This window comes from Mesoplodon mirus (assembly GCF_964341445.2).
Source record: "Mesoplodon mirus genome assembly, chromosome: 14".
Lineage (NCBI taxonomy): Eukaryota > Metazoa > Chordata > Mammalia > Artiodactyla > Ziphiidae > Mesoplodon > Mesoplodon mirus.
The window spans coordinates 53,913,350-53,933,997 of NC_138990.1; the positions used below are offsets into that span (position 1 = coordinate 53,913,350).

The following is a 20,648-nucleotide window of genomic DNA, read 5'->3' on the forward strand; positions in this document are numbered from 1 at the left end:
TGCTGCCCCACAGACTGCTAGACAAATATTCAGGGCAAGCGCTCCGTGCAGCCTGTGCCCTAATTGCTAAGAAAGGAGCCAAACTGGGGAGGGAGGAAGGAAGAGAAGACTTTTTAAAATGGGTATGGCCTACTCAAAGGATTTTCTGTAGGAATGAAGAAGAGTGAAGATTGGTGTTTGAATGCCTATGTTTCTTTTAAAATAACAGCCTTATTGAGATACTTTTCACCTACCATACAACTCACCCATTTAAAGTGCACAGTTCAATGGTTTTCAGTATACTCACAGGGTTGTGCGACCATCACCACAGTCAGTTCTAGAACATTTTCATCACCCCAAAAAGGATCCCCACATCCCCTGATGGTCACTCACCGTGTCCCCCTAAGCCTTCCCTCCCCCAGCCCTGGATAACCACTGGTCTACTTTCATGAATGCCTGTCCTAGTGCTTGGCTACAGATACTCGCTGTGATATTTTAGCCCAACCATATTAAATAATATTTAATATATAGATAACTTCTTTATTCCTTCAAACAGCTGAAAATATTCTGTTAATTATGAGAGCAACTCTTCTGCTGATGGACAAGCACGTTGCTGTTGATGCATTTATGAAGTGGTTTTTTCCTTTCATATATGTGACTGTAATCAAAAGATTCTAGAAGTGATTTTAGATGGGGCGTGCAAGCAAAACCTGATCCATTTGTTCATTCAGGACCATTTCTTGAATGCCCACTGTGTGTCAGGCACCATTTTAGGGTCTTGGGCTACGTCGGTGAACACATCCCACCAAGATCCCTGCAGCAGGACACCTGAGAAGTGTGAGCTGGAACAGGAGCAGCCTGCATTTGGGGGTCTGTGAGTCGTCTTCCCTCTATCATGAGGTAAAGATGCCCTTTCAGACAGGACACAGGAACTTGGAGGGAGTCCAGGAAAGAATAGAAACTTTGTAGCAGGAAAAGCAAGGGGCTCCCCCAGCAGTAGCCCACGAAGAGGAGCTGATATAGGTGGCAGGAGTCCAAGGAAGATGGGGCTGGACACCAAGGCCACTTCATGGCCCCTTAACTGCCCCACGGATGTGCAAACCTAACAAGGCAGAGAGGAGCACGGGACAAGTCAAGGCTGGGGCTCCGGGAGCCAAGAGCCAGAGTGACAGAGACTACCCACAGGGCAGAGGCGAGGCTGTTCACAGGAGAGTCTGCCAAGGACTACCTCGGCAGCCAGAGGAGCCAGGAGGTCGCAGTGCTGCATCCCAGTGCCAGAGGGGGCAGCCTGGAGAATGAGGTCCATAGCTATGCTGAGCAAAGAGTTCTGGAAAAGATGGAGAATGCCTCAGGGCCAGCTGCAGGGCCTGCTGAATCTACCACGGGCTTGGAAGGTGGAACGTGGCTTCGCCTGGCATTGTTTTCCTGGTCTGGTTCGTCTCAAGAAATGCCATGGTTGCCTCCGCTGATCTAACATATCATCAGAATGTCCACCTTGAAGGGTAAACCAGGGAGGGGAGCAGAGCGCTACCTAGTGGCAAGGCATGGTGATGCACCTTTCTACTCCAAGCCACCCCCCGACCAAGGGCAGCTAAGGAGGAGGAAGTGGTGAAACCTGGGACAGGAAGGAACCAGCATCTACAACTGCCCATCCCTTCCACGTGCAATTTCCCTTCTGAGCAACATGTATCTCATCTCTGAATGTTTATCTTCCTTAAGGTGTCAGGAGAAGGTTTTTCTTAAAATCCAGTCTTACAAAATAGTAAGACAAATATTCCAAAAGAAAAATGGGTGAAGGCCATGACCAGGCAGGCCACGGAAGAACTATCAATGGCCAATAAATATAACAGAAGGCGTTCAACTTCACCAGGAGTCAAATAAATGCAAAGTAAACAGTAAGATGTCATTTTTCACCAGTTAACATTGGAAATTGATAAAACACAGTTTGGGCCCGAATATGGAGAAATGACTCAGCATTTGCACTTACAGGAATATATCCTAAGGAAATTATCAGCCAAAGTCAAAAGAAGCCTGGACACAGATTCTGTTCATGATAGAAAAATAGACGGAGACGGTTTAATCGTCCATTGTCAGAACAGCTAAAGAAATTACTATACAGCTATTAAAATATGTGCACTGGGCTTCCCTGGTGGTGCAGTGGTTGGGGGTCCGCCTGCCGATGCAGGGGACGCGGGTTCATGCTCCGGTCTGGGAAGATCCCACATGCCGCGGAGCGGCTGGGCCCGTGAGCCGTGGCCGCTGGGCCTGTGCTTCCGGAGCCTGTGCTCCACGGTGGGAGAGGCCGCAGTGGTGAGGGGCCCGCGTACCGCAAAAAAAAAAAAAAAAAATATGTGCACTTACCAAAAGAAGATTGGTCTGTGACAGGTTGTTAAGTCAAAGAAGAAGGCTACAAAACAGGATGGGTAGCAATCTCATATTTTATAATTATGTTTTTGCACATGAGAACATGTGCATAGAAAAAGAGATAGAACGCTATATACCGAAATTGTAAACCAGCCACTGCTGTATAGAGGGATTGCAGATGATTCCTTATTACCCATAGTGTATATTTTGACAGTCAGCCTGTGTTCGCTTTATAATTAGAAAACAGAGTTATTTTGAGTTGGTGTCCAAATAATTGGAATGAAGACAAAGGGAATGAAAAGTTATGGCAGATAGATTTGATTCTAAGAAAAACTGATATTTTCCCATGACCTCTTATCTCTTCCCTTCCATGAAACTTGGTTCTTTTCCTCAGCTGCTTTTTATGTGGTCCCCTTTCCCCAAAAATGGACTTTGTATCTCTCTTTACAGAATCTCCCATCTCCCTTCTCCCTTTTAAAGCCTTGCTACAGAAAAATTGCCCAGTGAATAATGAATGCTGAAGTGTATTTGATTCTCCCACAGAGTAATTAAGGATAACCCATTGTGTACCCCTAAAAATGACGGAAAGCTAATGCTATTTGCATCAATACCACGTTAATACAGTTTAAGCAAGTTGCTAAATGGTAAGTGACATTTCTATTGAAGGATTACTTTAACCCCCTCAGGAGTGGCACAGCTGAATTACTGTAAGAATAATGAAGTATAAAGAAATAGGGCACTTTAGTAAAAGATGCTTACTTTAACAGTTGTGAAATACAAGGGTTACTGTTACCTGGAATTTTCAGTTAGTGTTTTGAGTTAAATCCTTTTTTTTTTTTCCATTTCAATGCCTCCTCCAGGGCAGGTTCAGACCACCCAAGGACAAACTTTACCTTGGTTCTGACCTTGGTAATGTCTTGCTAGGATGGATCAAGGAAAGAATGAGAACAGTTAGATTAAAATTCATGCTCTGACCAGTCAAATGTTATTACAGATTTCTGGTCCACCACCACCTACACTAACAGCCAAAATAGCCCCTGAACTAATCCAGGTAAGAACCTGAACTAATCCAGGTAAGAACCTGAACTCACCTTTCTAGCTACTGACGAAAGTTAAGCTTGTTTACATGGGGTTTGTCTTTCCAAATCCTTGTCATTTGACTCAGATTTGGACGGAAAGCATTAAACCAGATATGCCAACAAAAGATACTGCTCAAGGGCCCAACTTGTAAGGAAAGTAAGGAAGCCGTTAAATAAGCAAAGCTTTCACAATCACCATCCCCCAGAGGCAATTTTGTGGAGGTTGTGATAGAAATTCCTAAGGATTCAGTAACTAGGCTCTTACAAACCTGAAAAGGGATACTCTCTCGGGTTTATACTTGAGGAACAAGGGTCAAAGAAAGAGAGACATTTTTATCATTTCCCAGGAAAGGGCAGAGCCAGTTTTGCCTGAGTAGTTCTGTGATATGAGGAACAGAAATACATTCTCTCTCCAGGAATTCTCCTATGAATTACGACACTCCCTGGCTCCCCTTGCTTCACTTCTGTGTGCATCTCTTCAAGGTTTGGCCCAAGAACTGGGAATGCAGAGAGAAGAAACAAGTTCTCTTCTCTGAGATGCTGTTGAGGTCTGCAGAGATGAGAAAGAAAAATCTCACCCGGTTACATGCTTTCCACAAACTCTGCTTGGGGCCTGGGCCACGAGTTGACAGACTTGAGAGACAATTTCCTTTGTAGCCTTGGGGCACTAGGAACAAGAAGAGTCCAGGCCTTTCTCTTGCTGGGGGATACCTGTCTGTCCTCCACAAGTTCAAAGAGTCCTAGAGACTGTAGGTTCTGTTTTGTTTTGATTCCAGATGGGAGTAGGGGCTCCACCGGGTCCCCTGGACAGGGCTAAGAGCTTCGATGGCTTCACAATTGCACCTCTGGCAACGTACATGCTGCTGTTCAGGACAAAGGGCTTAAGGATCAGATCGCTGGGCAGGCCAAGGACTCCAAGGCCATTTTAGACCCTAACAGGCCCGTGGGACAGTTCAGGCAGCCAAGCCCGGGGCACTGCTTCCTCTAGTGCCCTTGGCCAGGATCTGTGCGTCCTCTGCAACCCCCAAAAGTAAGGCCAACCACAGAAAGCTCGGCTGACTTCCAAGGCACTTTCATCAGGGGGCAAAATAAGAGAAAGCAGACTGCTGGTTGCATGTAAATCAACTGACCCTGTGTAACCCCCCGCCCCGGGTATCCAAGGGCAGGATTCTCCGGAGCTGCTTTCCAGAAACCTGGCGAGGCTGCCCACTGCTTGCCGTCCCTGCTCTGCTGCACTTAACAAACACCTTCTCCCCACACCTGCTGGCCTCTGCCGCTCACCTCCAGGTCATGCCAAGTTGTTTTAACCCTAGTAAGCATCTGTTTGCTCTGTCTTTCTCAGTGTGCCGAGAGTACGTCTCTGCCAGTCCAGACACTCAAGAGCTGTCAGGGGTTTGGGTCAGCTGGAGAGGTACCCCCCGTGCCATCCCAGGACCCGCCTCCGGGACATAGAGCAAAGACCCAGACACACGTCTCCAGTCAGACTCGGCTTGGGGGATGATGGTCACAAGGCGCTTCTTTGACCTCCAGCTCGTGCTCTTTCCTGCCCAGCAACCCAAGGCTGTTTTGAACATTTGATCCCACTCCCCTCCTTTTTTTTTTTCGTTACGCGGGCCTCTCATGGCCTCTCCCGTTGCGGAGCATAGGCTCCGGACGCGCAGGCCCAAGCGCTCTGCGGCAGGCGGGATCCTCCTGAACCGGGGCACGAACCTGCGTCCCCTGCATCGGTAGGCAGACTCTCAACCACTGTGCCACCAGGGAAACCCTGAGTCCACTCCCTTTTTATAACCCTTCATAACCTTCCCCCTGGGTCTGTAGCTCTGAGCCTCCCTTTCTCCTCCGTTCTCTTCACGCTCCAGTAATTAACGAAAGCTCTATCTCGTTGACCGCACAGATGATCCCAGCTCCTTTCTCACCCTCAAATCCTGCCCCTTTCTGCGGCTCCTCCCCCTCCACCGTCACCCCTGCAGCTTTGCTTTGAGCGCCTCAGACCCTCCTGCGGACCCCCGCGGACCCCTGCCTTGGGGCCCCTCCTCCCCCAAGGCACACAGGCCTGGACAGTGGCGAAGCCCTGCGCTTGCTCCCGCAGGCGGGGCAGCACTCGCACGCTGGGTCTTACCTACTCCTTCGACCGTCTCTCACTTCCCACATAATCACGCATTTCAGACAAGTCACCCAATTCCTCAGCTAGAAGATCAGCAGATCGTAGAATTGGAAAGAATTGTATAAAGGGCCTCTGATCTAATTCCCCACCAAACAAATGCATCCCTTATGGCATGACAGAGACCTTTGCCCTGTGTAGGATAACTTCCCAGTCCCATTGTTAGACATACTATCTAGAACTTAAGCCCGCTGCTCCTAATTTTTCTAAACTAGTACTTCTAAAAGTGTGGTCCGGGGACCTGCTTTCAGGCCTTCTGTGAGGCCCTCACTTCTCTGCGTACATAACTGTGTGAGGCCAGATTTTCTTCATACCCTTCAACAAAAACGAGATTTCACCACAGATTGACTGCAGGGACTGACATCAGATTCTAGCTGCCTTCTATTACGTCAGACACTGAAGAAATGCACCACTCTTCTCATTGAATGCTTTTGTTTCAGAAAACAGTTATTTTTCATAAAAAATGTTAGAATAGATAGGTCTATTGTTATTTTTAAGTGAATAAATAGTGAAATAGATGGATAGTTAATACTCTGTTTCAGATGAGAGGATGCACAGTTTTAATTTCTAATATGAGAAAAATCAGTAGATGTAGCCAACACAAACAGAGGCTCTTTAGGGGTCTTCGATTTTTTATTTTTTTATTTTTTTTTGCGGTACGCGGGCCTCTCAGTTGTGCCCTCTCCCGTTGCGGAGCACAGGCTCCGGACGCGCAGGCCCAGCGGCCATGGCTCACGGGCCCAGCCGCTCCACGGCACGTGGGATCCTCCCAGACCGGGGCACGAACCCGTCCCCTGCATCGGCAGGCGGACTCTCAACCACTGCGCCACCAGGGAAGCCCTTCAATATTTTTAAGAGCATAAATTTGCAAGCCTTTCAAATATATGAAAATAGCATTCATGTCCTCCGTTCTGTCTCATCTTTTCCGGGATAAATTTCTCTCATCCCTCCAACAGGTCCTTACGTGACTCAGCATCACACTCTCGAGCTAAACCACAGTCTGTCAGTGAGTGAGAACAGGGCACTCAGAGCAGGACACGATGCCTCAAGGGCTGTGCCCGGGGAATTGCCTCTTGCCGTAAACACTCTGGTTCCATGAAAACATCCCAAGTTCCTTGTAGGAGGGAGGTTCTGTCTCATCATCAGCTCATCTCCTACTGAACTGGCAATCACTCAAGTTCCCAGGGTTTTTTCTCAGGTATTTCTACAGAAGCAGGTCACCCCAATCCTGTAGTCTTCCTGAATCTTAATTCTGTCATTGAATATATTAACAACCTTCCAACTTCTCTGTCATCCACCAAATTGATGAACATGCCACCTGTCTCCCTTCCAGTCACTGATAAAATTACATCACATGGGACGGAATTTCATGAGCCCCATTAAATATCCCATCTGTGTTTAGGGCAAACCATTAACAGATCCAGGCAGCTATGTATGGACCTAATGATGTTGTCGTCGGCCTCAATATTTCATCCTCTCCTCCACGGGACACCGAACTTATGACCCCGAGTGATTCCTGCTTCCTCCTCCCACTATGCTTTCTGCCCACAGGTGTAACTTGACACGTCCCCAATTTAAGCCACTGCTTCCACTGCAGGGGGACTGTTCTTTAATTTAAAAAAAATTTACTGAGCGTACCCTATGTCAGACACTGTGCTGTTAGAACTACAAAGATGACTCAGATATTTTCAGATTCTAGAATTCTGGGGCCTCCTCCAGCCCCCATAGGCAGACCCCCGCCCCTCCTACCGGAACCCTCTGAGACGGGACTGGAGTGACTGAAGCTAAACTCGGAGACTTTTCCTTGGAACCATCCTGTTGCTGCCTGGCTTCACGGTACCATGAGCTCTGTTTGATCAGATAAGCTTCACTGGCCTGGAAACCTAACGGTGGAGTTGATGTTTCCATAAGAAGAGGCTGCCAAACAAATATTCCACACGGAGCTTTGGAGGGAACCCACCTGCAACCCGGGACTGCTGACGCATCGCCGGCGTGACGGCCCGTGCCCAGAACCTCTGACTGTCCTCAGCCTTCTCTGACAGCCCTTGTGCGTTGGGCCGCAGGCACGAGGCTCCTTTGGCACAGCTGCAGCTGCTCTCCGAGTGCCCCCATCTCACTGCAGCCAGAGAAAGTTCTCCAGGGGAAATGTGCAGCTCTCGGGGCATGAAGCCAGGCCCCAGAAGGGAGGTGTGCAGAGTCCCCTGGCTCCAGAGGCTGCTGCCTCTTAGACGACCACCTCCTAAAAGCTGCACCGGGAGTCACTGGGGAGAAGCCGGGGGGCTAAAGGGTCACCTGTGCTTCTGCCCCATAAAATTTGAGAGCCCTAAGGGCCTCCCTTAGGGGGCTCCTGCTTGGGTCCCGGGCTGGTGACTTCCAGATGTGCTGGGAACAGAAGGAGCTGTAACCAGCGCAAAGGTCGTCACGGATCTTAAAACAGGAATGTTCTGGGCCCTCACGCTTCGTGTGCGTTACAGGTGTAGTTCCAGGCCTAGTTTTTCCGTGGCCTCACCCAGTACCCTGAGATGCTGAAGCGACCATGACGCCTCCCGTGTGATAAACAGGTGGTGATTACATGCAGGTGGAGCCTGCCTGCCTGGGCTCTGCCACTCCCTGTGCGTCGGTTTCCTCACCTGTAGAGTGGGATCATAGCTGTACCTGACCCACAGGGTTATTGTGACTTAATGCTCAGAAGGAGCTTGGTCAGTGGGTGTTCAAAATCAATACCTCTCTTAGACACTGACTGTATCTATAAGATGACCGAGCCAGGATTATCACAAAAATAATTAGCTGTTTTTTTACGAGCACCTTTTACACTTTTCAGAGTGATTTTATACACATTTACCTTCATGTGAGGCAGCGCAGGAGAAGTCCTTATGAGCTCGGCTTTACACAGGAGAAAACTGGAGATCAGAGAAGGGAGGCGAGCCCCCCCAGACCCCGAGCTAGTGTTTTGGTAGACTCAGGACGGGTCTTCTGACTTCTGTTTTCCCCACACCACGCCCTCAGACCTCAACACCAGAACACAAATGTTCTCACAAATCTACTTCTCATTACTACCAAATCCCAAAACACCAAGTCTGAGCTGTCCAAATATTTTTTCAGCCTTTGGCTTTTGGATGAAAGCGATTTGGTTCAAACTTGTCCCAAACAAATGAAAGTGGCACGGACAGCAGGACAGGCCTCCAGGACAGGAGTAAGAGGCTTGCAAATCCCTCATGTCAGAGAACTGTTTATCTCCTGCCAAAGTAATAGAGCCTCCAGCATTCTAATCTTTCCTCACACCCTGAAAGCCTTGGGCAAAAACGGAGACGTCACCAGCACCTTTTTTTAAGGAAAAGGGCAAAGCGCATATTTTTGCCAGTAGGTGGCGATAGAGTAATGAGGCTAAAGAAGCTGAATGTTTAAACATATACGTCATAAATATTTTGAACTTGGAGATCATCCCACCCACACTGCTAATGTTACTCAAAAAGGAACTGAGGTTCGTCGAGGGCATGTGACTTGCTCAAGGTCCTACACCTGGTTAATGGCTGAGCCAAATTCAACTCAGTTCTCACCATTAACCCAGAACCCGCAAGAACACAGACTATCTTTCAAAATAGCCTGGCATCTTTTAATCATGCAAAGGAAAATAGCACTTCACTTGAGTGTGTTAATAATTGCAGTGTGCTGGAAAGCTGATGGGCTTTAAGAAATGAAACAGTTGGTTATGCTCTCAGCCTTGAGAGCTAAAGGCAAGGGGAGAGGGGAGGGAATGAGAGAGGGAGAGAAACAGCCATTAGGGTGTCCTTTCTAATATGTTTGTGCTGCCTCTGAGCCCCTCCCAGCCAGAATTCTCCAAAAGAGATCAGGGAGATTGGGTAAGCATCTCCCCCTCCCGACCACCGCTGCCACTTCATCAGCACTAGTTTGTGGTGAAGGGCCTTAAACAGATAGGATGCCAGGTGCCACTTTGCTCTGTTCTGCTTGAGGCACACCATGAGAAGCAAAGCCTCAGGAAATGAGTGTACTGCCTGCTCCCTGAAGGGGCCAGATTTGTTCTGTGTGGTTCTAAGGAAAGAAACACAAACAGTTGGGTAAGGCAAATGTACCCAGAATGATGCTGGGCATATTTTGTGTGCTTATTGAGTGTGACGGGTGGATGGGTGGATGGAAGGATGGATGGATAAAGATTTCATATTGATACAATGAAAAGTTTTCTCAAAGTCTCAATAGAAGAAATACACTACTTTGGTTACAAATGTAATGAGTTCCCTGTCTCTGGAGGGATCCAAGCACCAGCCAGCCACTCGCTTAGGTAGAGACGTTATTGAAGCAGGTTAGGAGGTTGGTTCAAATTGAATGAGCTTTTAGGTCCCCTTGAATTCCAGGATTCCTATTATTCCGTGATTCTTGGTGCATAGGGAAAGGAAGAAAAGAGTAAAGATATTTTCATCTTTGGCTTTAAGAGCTTTAAATGAGAAAATCCCACAGATTTCAGGTTGCTTCATCCCAAAGTCTGGTCTCATGCTTCCTTACTGAATTTTCTGCCACAGTTAGAAAACATTATCATCCTGGCAGTTCACTTGAGAGCTTCTGCTGGTTTCATCTAAGTAATGAGTTTGTTTCTTTTTAATTTTGAAAATCAGGGGAACCTGAATTGTGGAAACCTGGATCGGTGCTTCTAGATGCAGGTAATTATGCAGCCCCTCCTCCTGGCCGTGACTAGATCAAGATTCGTACAGCAGGTGGCACAGAGACTAAGCTCAGCTAGAGAAGGCTTTCCAACAGTGTCACCTCTGACATTAGGGTCTGGTGACCATGCGAAGGGCCCACTGAAACTCCTACAGGGAGGCCTGGGTAAGGGACAAGACTGGATCACTAAGAGGGAAGGAAATGTGAAGACAAAAAAGCAGAAGGGAGTGAGTTCCAGGCCCCCAAAATGGGTTAGACCCTCACTCCGTCTGGGAGCACACTTTGACTTCCTTCTGTTTCTTCTTCCTTCTTTGCACAAGGGATTCAGGTTTTCCCTTCACATGAATGAATGTTGTTCCCTGTTTACTGTGTTAAGTGTTTGAAACTCCAACAGCAAATGCGGCCTTCTGACTCTTGGTTCAAGGGCAGATTTTGCTGGTGGGTGGGTGGGTGGGGGAGATGCAGGAGAGGACTCCGGCCTCTGGACATGTATTTCTTCCCCTCCCAGAGCTCCTGGCTGAGAAATGCCATTTGTGAATTTTTTAAATGATGTGAGCAAGCTGACCTTTAATGGGAAGATGAACTCATGTGCTTTGCAAATTGGAAAAAATGAACAAGCCAGGAGAAAGCTCACCACAGCCAGGAGCGAGCAGAGCCCTTAGCACCTTCCTCCACTGGGGAGACTCTCAGTGGGTGCTACCCAGCATCCCAGGAATGGGGAGACTCATTTCTGGTTGGTGCTGCAAGTTTCACTCTGCCCAAGAAACTCATTGGCCTTACCAAGCCTAAAAAGACTCGTATGTATTGTCTTTATTTCCTTATATATTTGTGAACTTGGCTCCCAGGTAAACAGCTCTAAAGAAGACCCCTGAGGCTGAAATTCAACTCACATACACGCCCTCTCCAAGCCCTAAACCCTTTTGCATCTGTACTCTGGTCTCAGACTGCTGGAGGGGAAGGGAAGCATTATAGACCCTCTTATTTGTTTGAGTTGCTTGTATCTCATCTCTTCCCCTCCAGTCTACACCCAACCCCCATTAGACTGTCCTCGGTCTCACTCATCTTTGTTCATCAACTCAGTCACTGAATGTTGACTGAGGACCACAGGAAAGGTTCACGTGATGAGTGAGACACGCGCCCTGACCTCAAGGTTTTCAGAATTTTACAGAGGGATAATTTACACTGGCAAAGTGCTTAATGCTTTCAGATAAGGAAACTATGGCTGTCTCCTAACGGGCAGTAGGGGACAAATCTCAAGTCTCCTGACTTCAAATGCCTGTAAGCACCCAGGGGAGCACTGTGTCTCTAGTAGGCTGTCGGTAAGCATTCATTCTTCTCTCTTAAGACGGGGGTGTTATGGAGAAGAGTACACTTAGTAAGCCACGCCCCCTGAGCTGAGTGTGAATATCCATTTTGTCCCCATCCCTGGGGTGAGGCCAGATGCTTCCTGTTCTTGTAAGTCACCAAAAGTTTTACTGCTCTTTCCAGGATTTGTTCCAAAAAAAGAATTAAGCACACAGTCTTTGGAGCCAGTATCCCAGGGAGATCCAAGTAAGTTAATTGACAACTAGAAACTCATAGTGGCTTTGACATCTGATCTGCTCTCCCCTCTCCCCTCTCCCCACTCACTCCCACCTTAACCCGCCTCTCTCCTACCCTGGATCTATTTATCTCCTCTCTTCTGTCACTTTTTTCTAAGGGGAAAGGGAAGCTTTTGAAGGATTTACACTATCTATGTGCAAGAGGGGGAGAGGATCAGATGTTTAAAACATCGCTATGGCAACAGGGTGGGGTGGAGTGGGGTGACAAAGCGGATGAAAGGAGGAGACTCGCTTGCCAGCGAGGACAGTGGTCCAGTGGAGATGATGGTACACAGAGCTCAGAGAGGGAAGCGTAAATGGAGAGAAATGGGCAAATTCAAGAGATAGAGAAGGAAGAATCTAGAGGGTTAGAGGTAGAAGTGCAAGAGAGGGAGCCGGTAAAGATGGTTTGGACAGCTAGGGCAGATGGTGCTGCCGTGAGGACTACTGGGGACCGAGCACATTGGGGCAGGAGAGTGTTTACATCTATCATCTTCTGTAAGATGTTTGGTCTATCAGAGAGTTAACTACCCAGATCTGACATTCTGAAAGGACGGCCCAGCCAGAAATTTAGAGTTGGAAGATGATGAGCCATAGTTCAAGGCCAAAGCTGTCAGAACAGAAAATGTGACCTAGGGAGACGGGATAGAGTAAGAAGAAACAGACGACTTAAACCTGAAGACCTTTAAGACTAACTCGGTGGAAGAGAAGCCACCTGAGGATACAAGAAAGAAGGCACCAGAGAAAAAGAGGAAAACCAGGAAGGAGCTGTGTGTTGCAAGCCAAGGAAAGCACCTGCAAATTCTCCCAGAAAGTTGCAACAAGTCAGCCACCAATGGGCTGTGAGTCTCAACTCACCTCTGGGTGAGAACCACCTGAAGACATTTTTTTTTAACTTTTTTTTTGGGGGGGGGGCATGGACCATTTTTAAAGTCTTTATTGAATTTGTTGCAATACTGCTACTATTTTATGTTTTGGGTTTTTGGCCACAAGGCATGTGGGATCTTAGCTCCCCGACCAAGGGATCAAACCCGCAACCCCTGCATTGAAAAGCGAAGTCTTAACCACTGGACCACCAGGGAAGTCCCACCTGAAAACATTTTTAAAAAGGAAAGATACCAATTCCTGCCTCATACCTACTGAATCAGTCTCTCCCTAGATCTTGCTACTCAAAGTGTGGTCTGAGGACCAGCAGCATTGGCATCACCTGGGAGCTTGTTAGAAATGCAAAATCTCAGACTCCCCCCCCCCCACCAGATCTACTGAATCAAGCAATTCCTTTGCATGCTAACCCTTGAGAAGCACCGCCTGGAGTGATTCCCAGGCATCTTTATTTATTGAAGCTGCATAAGCAACTCGGATACTTATCCAGGGTTAAGAAACACTGGCCTAATATACTGGCCAACAAAAAGCATTAGTCTATAAAATTGTATCACGTTGAAGAAAACCAAAGCAATTAAGAAAATTGGTAGATTGCTTACTGTAGACTCTGTCTTACCTTTTCCTCCTCCTGCTGCAACCTCAGTGACCGTAATAATTGCTCATGCTGGACATTTCATAACCCAGTACTGTCCTTTCGTATTGCTGTTGTCATCTTCACATCAGCATTTTTTTGTAGGTCTCTCACTGTCGTGGCCTCTCCTGCTGCGGAGCACAGGCTCCGGACGTGCAGGCTCAGCAGCCATGGCTCACGGGCCCAGCCGCTCAGCGGCGTGTGGGATCTTCCCGCACCGGGGCACGAACCCGTGTCCCCTGCATCGGCAGGCGGACTCTCAACCACTGCACCACCAGGGAAACCCCCACATCAGCATGTTTTTATGTCTGTATGAGAAAGCCACTAGGGTCTCAGTGAGCACATGCCCTGAGCGGGAGCCATTGTCATTAAAACATTCTTGGAAAGGAGGAGCAAAGGTGATCCCAATATCAGCCATCAGGCTGATGAGTGAAGAGAACAGAAGAAACAGAGAAACACCTCACCTCCTTAAAACCTATGAAATCAACATGTCAATCTTGAACACAGTTCAAGATGTAAGAAATAAGGAGAGGGATTTCCCTGGTGGCACAATGGTTAAGAATCCGCCTGCCAGTGCAGGGGACACGGGTTCGAGCCCTGGTCTGGGGAGATCCCACAGGCTGTGGAGCAACTAAGCTCGTGCGCCACAACTACTGAAGCCCGTGTGCCTAGAGCCCATGCTGCGCAACAAGGGAAGCCACCGCAATGAGAAGCCCGTGCACCGCAACGAAGAGTAGCCCGTGCACCACAACAAACCGCAACAAAGAGTAGCCCCTGCTCGCCACAACTAGAGAAAGCCCACACGCAGCAACGAAAACCCAACGCAGCCAAAGATAAATTAGTTAATTTTTAAAAAATAAGGAGAGGGCTTCCCTGGTGGCGCAGTGGTTGAGAGTCCGCCTGCCGATGCAGGAGGCACGGGTTCATGCCCCGGTCCGGGAAGATCCCACATGCCGCAGAGCGGCTGGGCCCGTGAGCCATGGCTGCTGAGCCTGCGCGTCCGGAGCCTGTGCTCCGCAACGGGAGAGGCCACAACAGTGAGAGGCCCACGTACCGCAAATAAATAAATAAATAAATGAGAAAAAATGGTCTAGGAAGAACTAACATAGTTGCTACAAAACGTGTACTCTTCTTCGTTTAAAAAGAAAATCCCCTGTGGCCCTTGCTGTAATTAAGGTTTTTTTTTTAAGGTTTTCATTTAAAAAGGCATATTGAACTATAATCTGCTGACATCTGAAGGAAAACCTCTCTTCAGGGGTGCTTCTCAAACTTTAATGTGCATAGGAATCACCTGGGGATCTTGCTAAACTGAGATCTGTTTCTATAGGTCGGGGTGGAGCCTGGGAGTCCGTCCACATTTCCAGCATAGGTGCCAGTGGGCGGCAAGCCCTAAAGAGCACCACTGCCACCTGCTGGCGGCAATTCACATCGCAAGCCCAGACCTAGGAAAGAGAGGGTTGGCCCTGTGTGGGGAACATGCCAAGCCATAGAGCAGTTCTGCTTCTCTTTTGCTTTATCCCAGGCTTTAGTGGCATCTCTAAACTCTGCTTCTTGATTTTATTTGCTTCTTCCAATCTTCATCTCAAGGATCATGCTTGAGCATAGACAGTTTGGGGTCAGCAAAGGACAGGGGAAGCCAGCTGCACAGGAAGAGTCGGCAGGCCCTGACCATCCAGGCACACAGGGTCTAAAAGCTTGCGAGGTCCCTAGTGAGCCAAGGCACTGATTCCAGATGGAGCGGAGTCAGCCAGGCCCAGAGAGGCCCCTGTCATCACCTACTTCTCCTCTGGTTTTGATTGCCATGCACCACAGCAACAGAATAAAGCATGTTCTCAGAACTTTTTCCCTTAACCTGCCAATTCTGTAGTATCACTCTTTACTAAAAATTTCTCATCAATTCTACTTAAAACTGTATCAACTCATGTTCATTCCTCGCTTTCATTCAAAAAAAAAAAAAATATATATATATATATCCCTCCCTGCCATGGAGCTTCTCCTTTTGGGGAATGGGAGGACCCCAGTCCCATGGAAGCAACACAGTGCAGAGAACAGAAGTGGAAAACAGCCTCATGGGCGATTGTGTGGCAGCTCAGAGATCCAGGCTGGTCTGGACAGCTGCACCCTTCCCACACAGGGCAGAGCTGGCCCCCATGTCCTCCTGGACACTCCAGTCAGAAATTTCTAATTTTACTGTCTCTCTCCTTTTCGCCCATGGAACTCTGCTTTGAAATATTTTTGTCTCCCAAATTGCAGTTGTTAAAAAACTCATTCCTCATTTTTTGTTAATCAAGGGACTATATACATCCCAATAAGAAACTTCTGATCAGCATTGAACTTCTGATCAGTTTTATCATCCTGAGATGATATAATTTCAGTCGAGAGCAAAGAAGACACCAACTTGGACTTCCCTGGTGGAGCAGTGGTTAGGAATCCGCCCGCCAATGCAGGGAGCACAGGTTCAAGCCTTTGTCCGAGAAGATTCTACATGCAGTGGAGCAGCTAAGCCCGTGCGCCACAGCTACTGAGCCTGCGCTCTAGAGCCCGCGAGCCGCAACTACTGAGCCCGCGTGCCAGAACTACCGAAGCCCATGTGCCTAGAGCCCGTGCTCTGCGACAAGAGAAGCCACCGCAATGAGAAGCCCGTGCACTGCAACAAAGAGCAGCCCCCACTCGCCACAACTAGAGAAAGCCTGCGCGCAGCAACCAAAGACCCAACGCAGCCAAAAATAAATTTTAAAAAAAGACACCAACTTCTACTTGTTTATGTGGCTTTCCATCAATTCCTTTCAGCGTTTGGAAGTTTGAACCAGCTTGCAGCCCCACCATCCCCCCACCTTCATCCTAACCTTCATCTACTTGCAGAGGTCCCGAGATCCTAACCAGAGCTGTCCTAGTCTTTATTACAACTAAAAGAAGGGGCAAAAATCTAAGGTAGCCACAAATAAGAACAGGTATCTGTCGATACATGTGGATAATTTCTATGGTTGCCCCACCCAGGGAACTGAAGGATAAGATAAGCATCCATTTCTCAATCTACACTTCCTGCCCTCCCCTCAGCACTGGCCCTGCAGATTCTTCCCACCTTTATAGAGAGCCAACACACAATTCTAAAAAGTTAGGATGAGAGTAAAAGACCATAAGCTCCAGGGACTCAGGCTGGGTGAATGCCCGCATCTGGGGGTCTGCACTTATATGGTCTGAACTAGGAGACCATTTTGAGGGCCTTCTTAGACTTGACTGGGAGGTCCCTGCTTCTGAAGTCTGTAACTGTGGCTGATACAGAGACTTCTACAACAGTCATGGAAATAAGTACCAGCCCAGTGTCCAGGGCCTTGGTGCCCGGTGAAAATCAGTTATGGATATAAATAAATAAGTATACCTTACATCTTGCTACTTATTTTTTTTAACTTTCTTTTCGTTGGCATCTCGGGGGGCTCTGGTGGAGGAAGCGGGGAGTGAGCAGTGAATGCAATGAGAGAGAGAAGCAGAATAACAGAGTCCCTTTCCATTCCTTAGGCTGCAAAATTGACTTGTCATTTTTAATTGATGGGAGTGCGAGCATTGGCAAACGTCGATTCCGAATCCAGAAGCAGTTCCTGGCCGATGTTGCCCAAGCTCTTGACATTGGCCCTGCTGGTCCACTGATGGGTGTTGTTCAGTATGGGTAAGTGCTGCTCTGAATTCAGAAATCAAGGGATGTCCCATGCTTAATTTTGTGGCAGAAAAAAATACCGACACATCCTAGAGCATAGCAGACTCATCCTCTTCCCTGATACAAATGTAAATGAAAGAAACTGGAGCAATCCAGATGCCGCTGAAGAAATCTGAGGCTTCCAGAAGGAGGGACAAGTTAATCCACATTTGAAAGTAAATGGCATTTGCACTCCTGACTGGTAGAGAGAATATTTGTTTGGGAATTAAGAGAGCCGAGTTCAAGTTTTTGCTCAGCCAATAACAAGCTGCGTGGCCTTGGCTAGGCCTTCACCTCTCTCAAGGTCAGTTTCCTCATCAAGGTTGGCCCCCTTTCAACCCTGACTATTAGAATATTTGTTTGAGGGTCTCCTGTGCTCCACCTATAGGTGGGATGCCCAGAAAACATGGTGCTCTAGGTTGAACTTTCTCCTTTCTCTGGACAACCTTAGGCCTCTACGCTGGTACTGGGAAAGCTCACCCGGCAATGGGGAGGACTGGAGTGGCGGGGGAAGGGATGGCCCCCAGCACTCACTCAGGTGACTGTCCCCAGTCCATTTTACTATTCTACATAGGGTAGAAATTGAGGGCTCATACTAACATCCAATCTCAACTTTTCTCTCACTGGGGATAATAAGTCAATCTTATTTCAGATGTAATAGATTTCTTGCTAAAGCAGATATACAGATATCAACTGAAAATAAGTAGGCAATCAAAGGCGTAAACAAGCACAAATCTCAAATAACAGGTGGACTTTTGATCAAGAGCCATTAAGGGCAGGATAACTGTTTCACTTTCCACAAAGGATCTCAGGCACAACCCGCCCCTCCTTCTCCCAGATCTGCAACTTAGCCTCGGCCTTGGACACTAACCTAGGCCTTGGTACCTCTTGCTCAGAAGCCACAGTCTTAAAAGTAAAAAACACACACCTGACAACATCTGGGGCCGTCTCTGGTCCCTTCAAATGTTTCCCGGGGACATCCCAGAACAGCATTTTAACCGAGGTTGTTATGTCACAGACACTAGAATATTTAGTTTTGAGATGTCCAAAGGAAAAAAAAAATGCGTTATTTTCATAAGAACCTATAATGTTTGTATTTTTAGAGTTAAATTCCAATAACATATTTAGCACTATCTTCTATTTCTGTGAAGGAAGATAGCTAAGTTGCACGTCAGAGCCAAATATATGAAAATAACCAATTGCTACACATGTTAATTCTCAATGTCAGATGTTCTGGAGGATTTTAACTTGAAATAGGAAAATACGTGGTTTTGGTCATTGTTTTCTTGTTTTCAAGACGTCAACCTATTTTCATTCCTGTGTTACTTTTTAAAGTTAGCAGATGAATAGCAGGCTTCTCTGGGGAGGAAATGTAAGCGTTTTAGTGCCAGATGTTCCCGGTCAGTTTTATTGGGGGGTTCAAAGCTTGGTATGTCATCTTGCATTAAAAATAGCTGCTTTAAAAGCTGTGTATACCAAGGTTTATAGGAGAATATGAAAATAAGGTGATAAATATGTCAAGGAAAAGAAAAATGGCAGGAGCACTGTGTTGTGTGCTGATGGGAACATGGATTAAAGAACAAATGTAGCAGGGAAGGAAAAAATTCAATAAAGACTCCTTCCCTCAAAAAGACATTTTCTCTCACGTGTTCCTAATGTGATCACCATTTACAGGGAAGAGTTTACCTCCACGCTTTCCAACGTCACTTTCTAAAAATGCCTTCCCTATTCATCTTTTTTTCCATCCAGGGTCCTTATTAATTTAAAGCCCTTAAGGGAAATGTGTCTGTTTTCCTTTACTTTATGCTCATACAAACCGATCAATCATCTTCATCCTCCTTCGACCACGGGGTGGAGTGGAAATCACAATGACCTGGTGACAGGACGTCTTGAATTCTAGCCTTAGCTCCGCTGTGTGACCCTAAGCAAGTCACCTAACCTCTCCATGTAAGAGCTGCCATCTCTAAAGTACAGGCCGGTCGGACCAGCTGATTTATTAGGGCTCTGCCAGCCCTGTTGTTCTGTAATCCAGTGACTGGCTCTGTACTCAGAAGACATCCAATCAATGAATGTTGGGTGAACATGCTGGGTGAGCATCCTCTCCCTTCCAGCCTCAGGTTCTGATTAGGTGGGTGAATGATCAGCAATGAAATGACGGCTGCACAGAGGTTATACATCCGTCAGGGGAATGTGGGGAACAAAATCAGGTGGAGAGAGGCATTAGGAAGGTGTGGTGAGGCTGATGGGAAATCCACACACCCAGCCGAAATTGCTTTTATGTCAGCCACCTGGGTGGCTCCCAACCATCCTTTCTTCAGCAAATGGTCTTAGTGCGAGAGAGGGCAGGGGGTCGGGTAGGAAAGGGTATGGGGGCAGAGGTCGATGCAGACATGGGGCCAGTGTTTCTGGAAAAGGGCTTTCCAGTGCTTGGCTGGCTGGGAAACGGATTCCTCTACTGGTCCTTTGGGTTCTCACCGGATTCTAGTGCCCAGCTCACAACCACAGGGAACCGGCCCCGCTCCCTCAGAATCACAGAGCAGTGGGGCCTTAGAAAGCTCCTGGTTCCACCTCCTCGTGTTACAATGAGGAAACAAGGCTCTAAAAGAAATGACCACCTTGGCAAGAATGAGCACTCAAGGTCAGACCGGGGCTGGAAAGGCGCTGGCCAAGGTTGGAGGACTCCCGAGCTCAGAATTTCTCCTGCTCTCAGGCCTCCCCCCTCTGTCACCGCTGCCGTGGGTCCACATGGGAGACCCACCCCCCAGAAGATTCCTTCCCTTGGTTTTCCTTAGAGCTCAGGCCGAACTTAGACTTTTAAATTTGGAATTTAGAAGACTCATACTATTAACAGGAAACAGAAGGCAAATAAGAAATAAAAATACGAGAAGGATAAAAATGACCTGATGTACAAAATGCTCGTTCTGTATCCTGATCAGTAAGCATCCTACACAAAGATATTTTGGATGCAGGAAACAGAAAACCAACCCAGGCAGGCAGGTGACAGGAGAGTGATGTCATTCCCTCCCTCCTCCTTTCCCTGCATCTCCTCGTCTCTCTGCTTGTCCACTCCGTTCTCTCCTCAGTGGACCAGCGTCATCCCCTGCCAGGCTCGTGGTTTCTGCTCCTCTGTAACTTCCCCCTTGCCCTGCTGGGCTCCTAATTCTGGTCCAGACCAGGGGGAGCCCTTCAGCCCCCGTGGTGCCAGCATGCTCCCTCTCCCACAACCCCCCACCCGCACCTGCAGAGGCTCAGAGGCCAGGCCCGCGTTAACCTTTCAGCAACCACAGCGTTCCTTCCACAGTCATCATGCACCTCCAGTAAGAGACGCAGCGTATGACACAGACGCAGAGAGGTTGAGTGACTTCCCTAAGAACACACAGCTAAATGCATGACCACTGGGGAGAGGAGAGATGTTAAATCTTGGGTTAATCCCTAAAATGTCAAACCAAATTGACTTCAAGATTTTGATCCTCTGCCAAGAAAGCTCCTGATAATGGAGGCTTTCCACCAAACTGAGGACAGAGACACGGCTGAAGACAAAGCCAAGGCTCAAGCCCCCATCTTGCATACGCGTCCTAATTTACAGTTAAACAGCCAACATGCCCGT

At 47.8% G+C, this 20,648-nt stretch overlaps 1 protein-coding gene across 2 annotated transcripts in view; it reads left to right on the forward strand.

Annotated features, from left to right (window-relative positions):
- The window catches only part of VIT (vitrin), a gene marked incomplete at both ends in the record, with an annotated part of 95,572 nt that overhangs the window by 50,038 nt on the left and 24,886 nt on the right, over positions 1 to 20,648 (forward strand). For both annotated transcript variants that reach the window (XM_082641901.1, XM_082641902.1), the window contains 3 exons: positions 10,212 to 10,256; positions 11,746 to 11,808; positions 16,867 to 17,014. In XM_082641901.1, the coding sequence (XP_082498027.1) occupies positions 10,212 to 10,256; positions 11,746 to 11,808; positions 16,867 to 17,014 (256 nt within the window). The remainder of the gene's footprint in view (positions 1 to 10,211; positions 10,257 to 11,745; positions 11,809 to 16,866; positions 17,015 to 20,648) is intronic.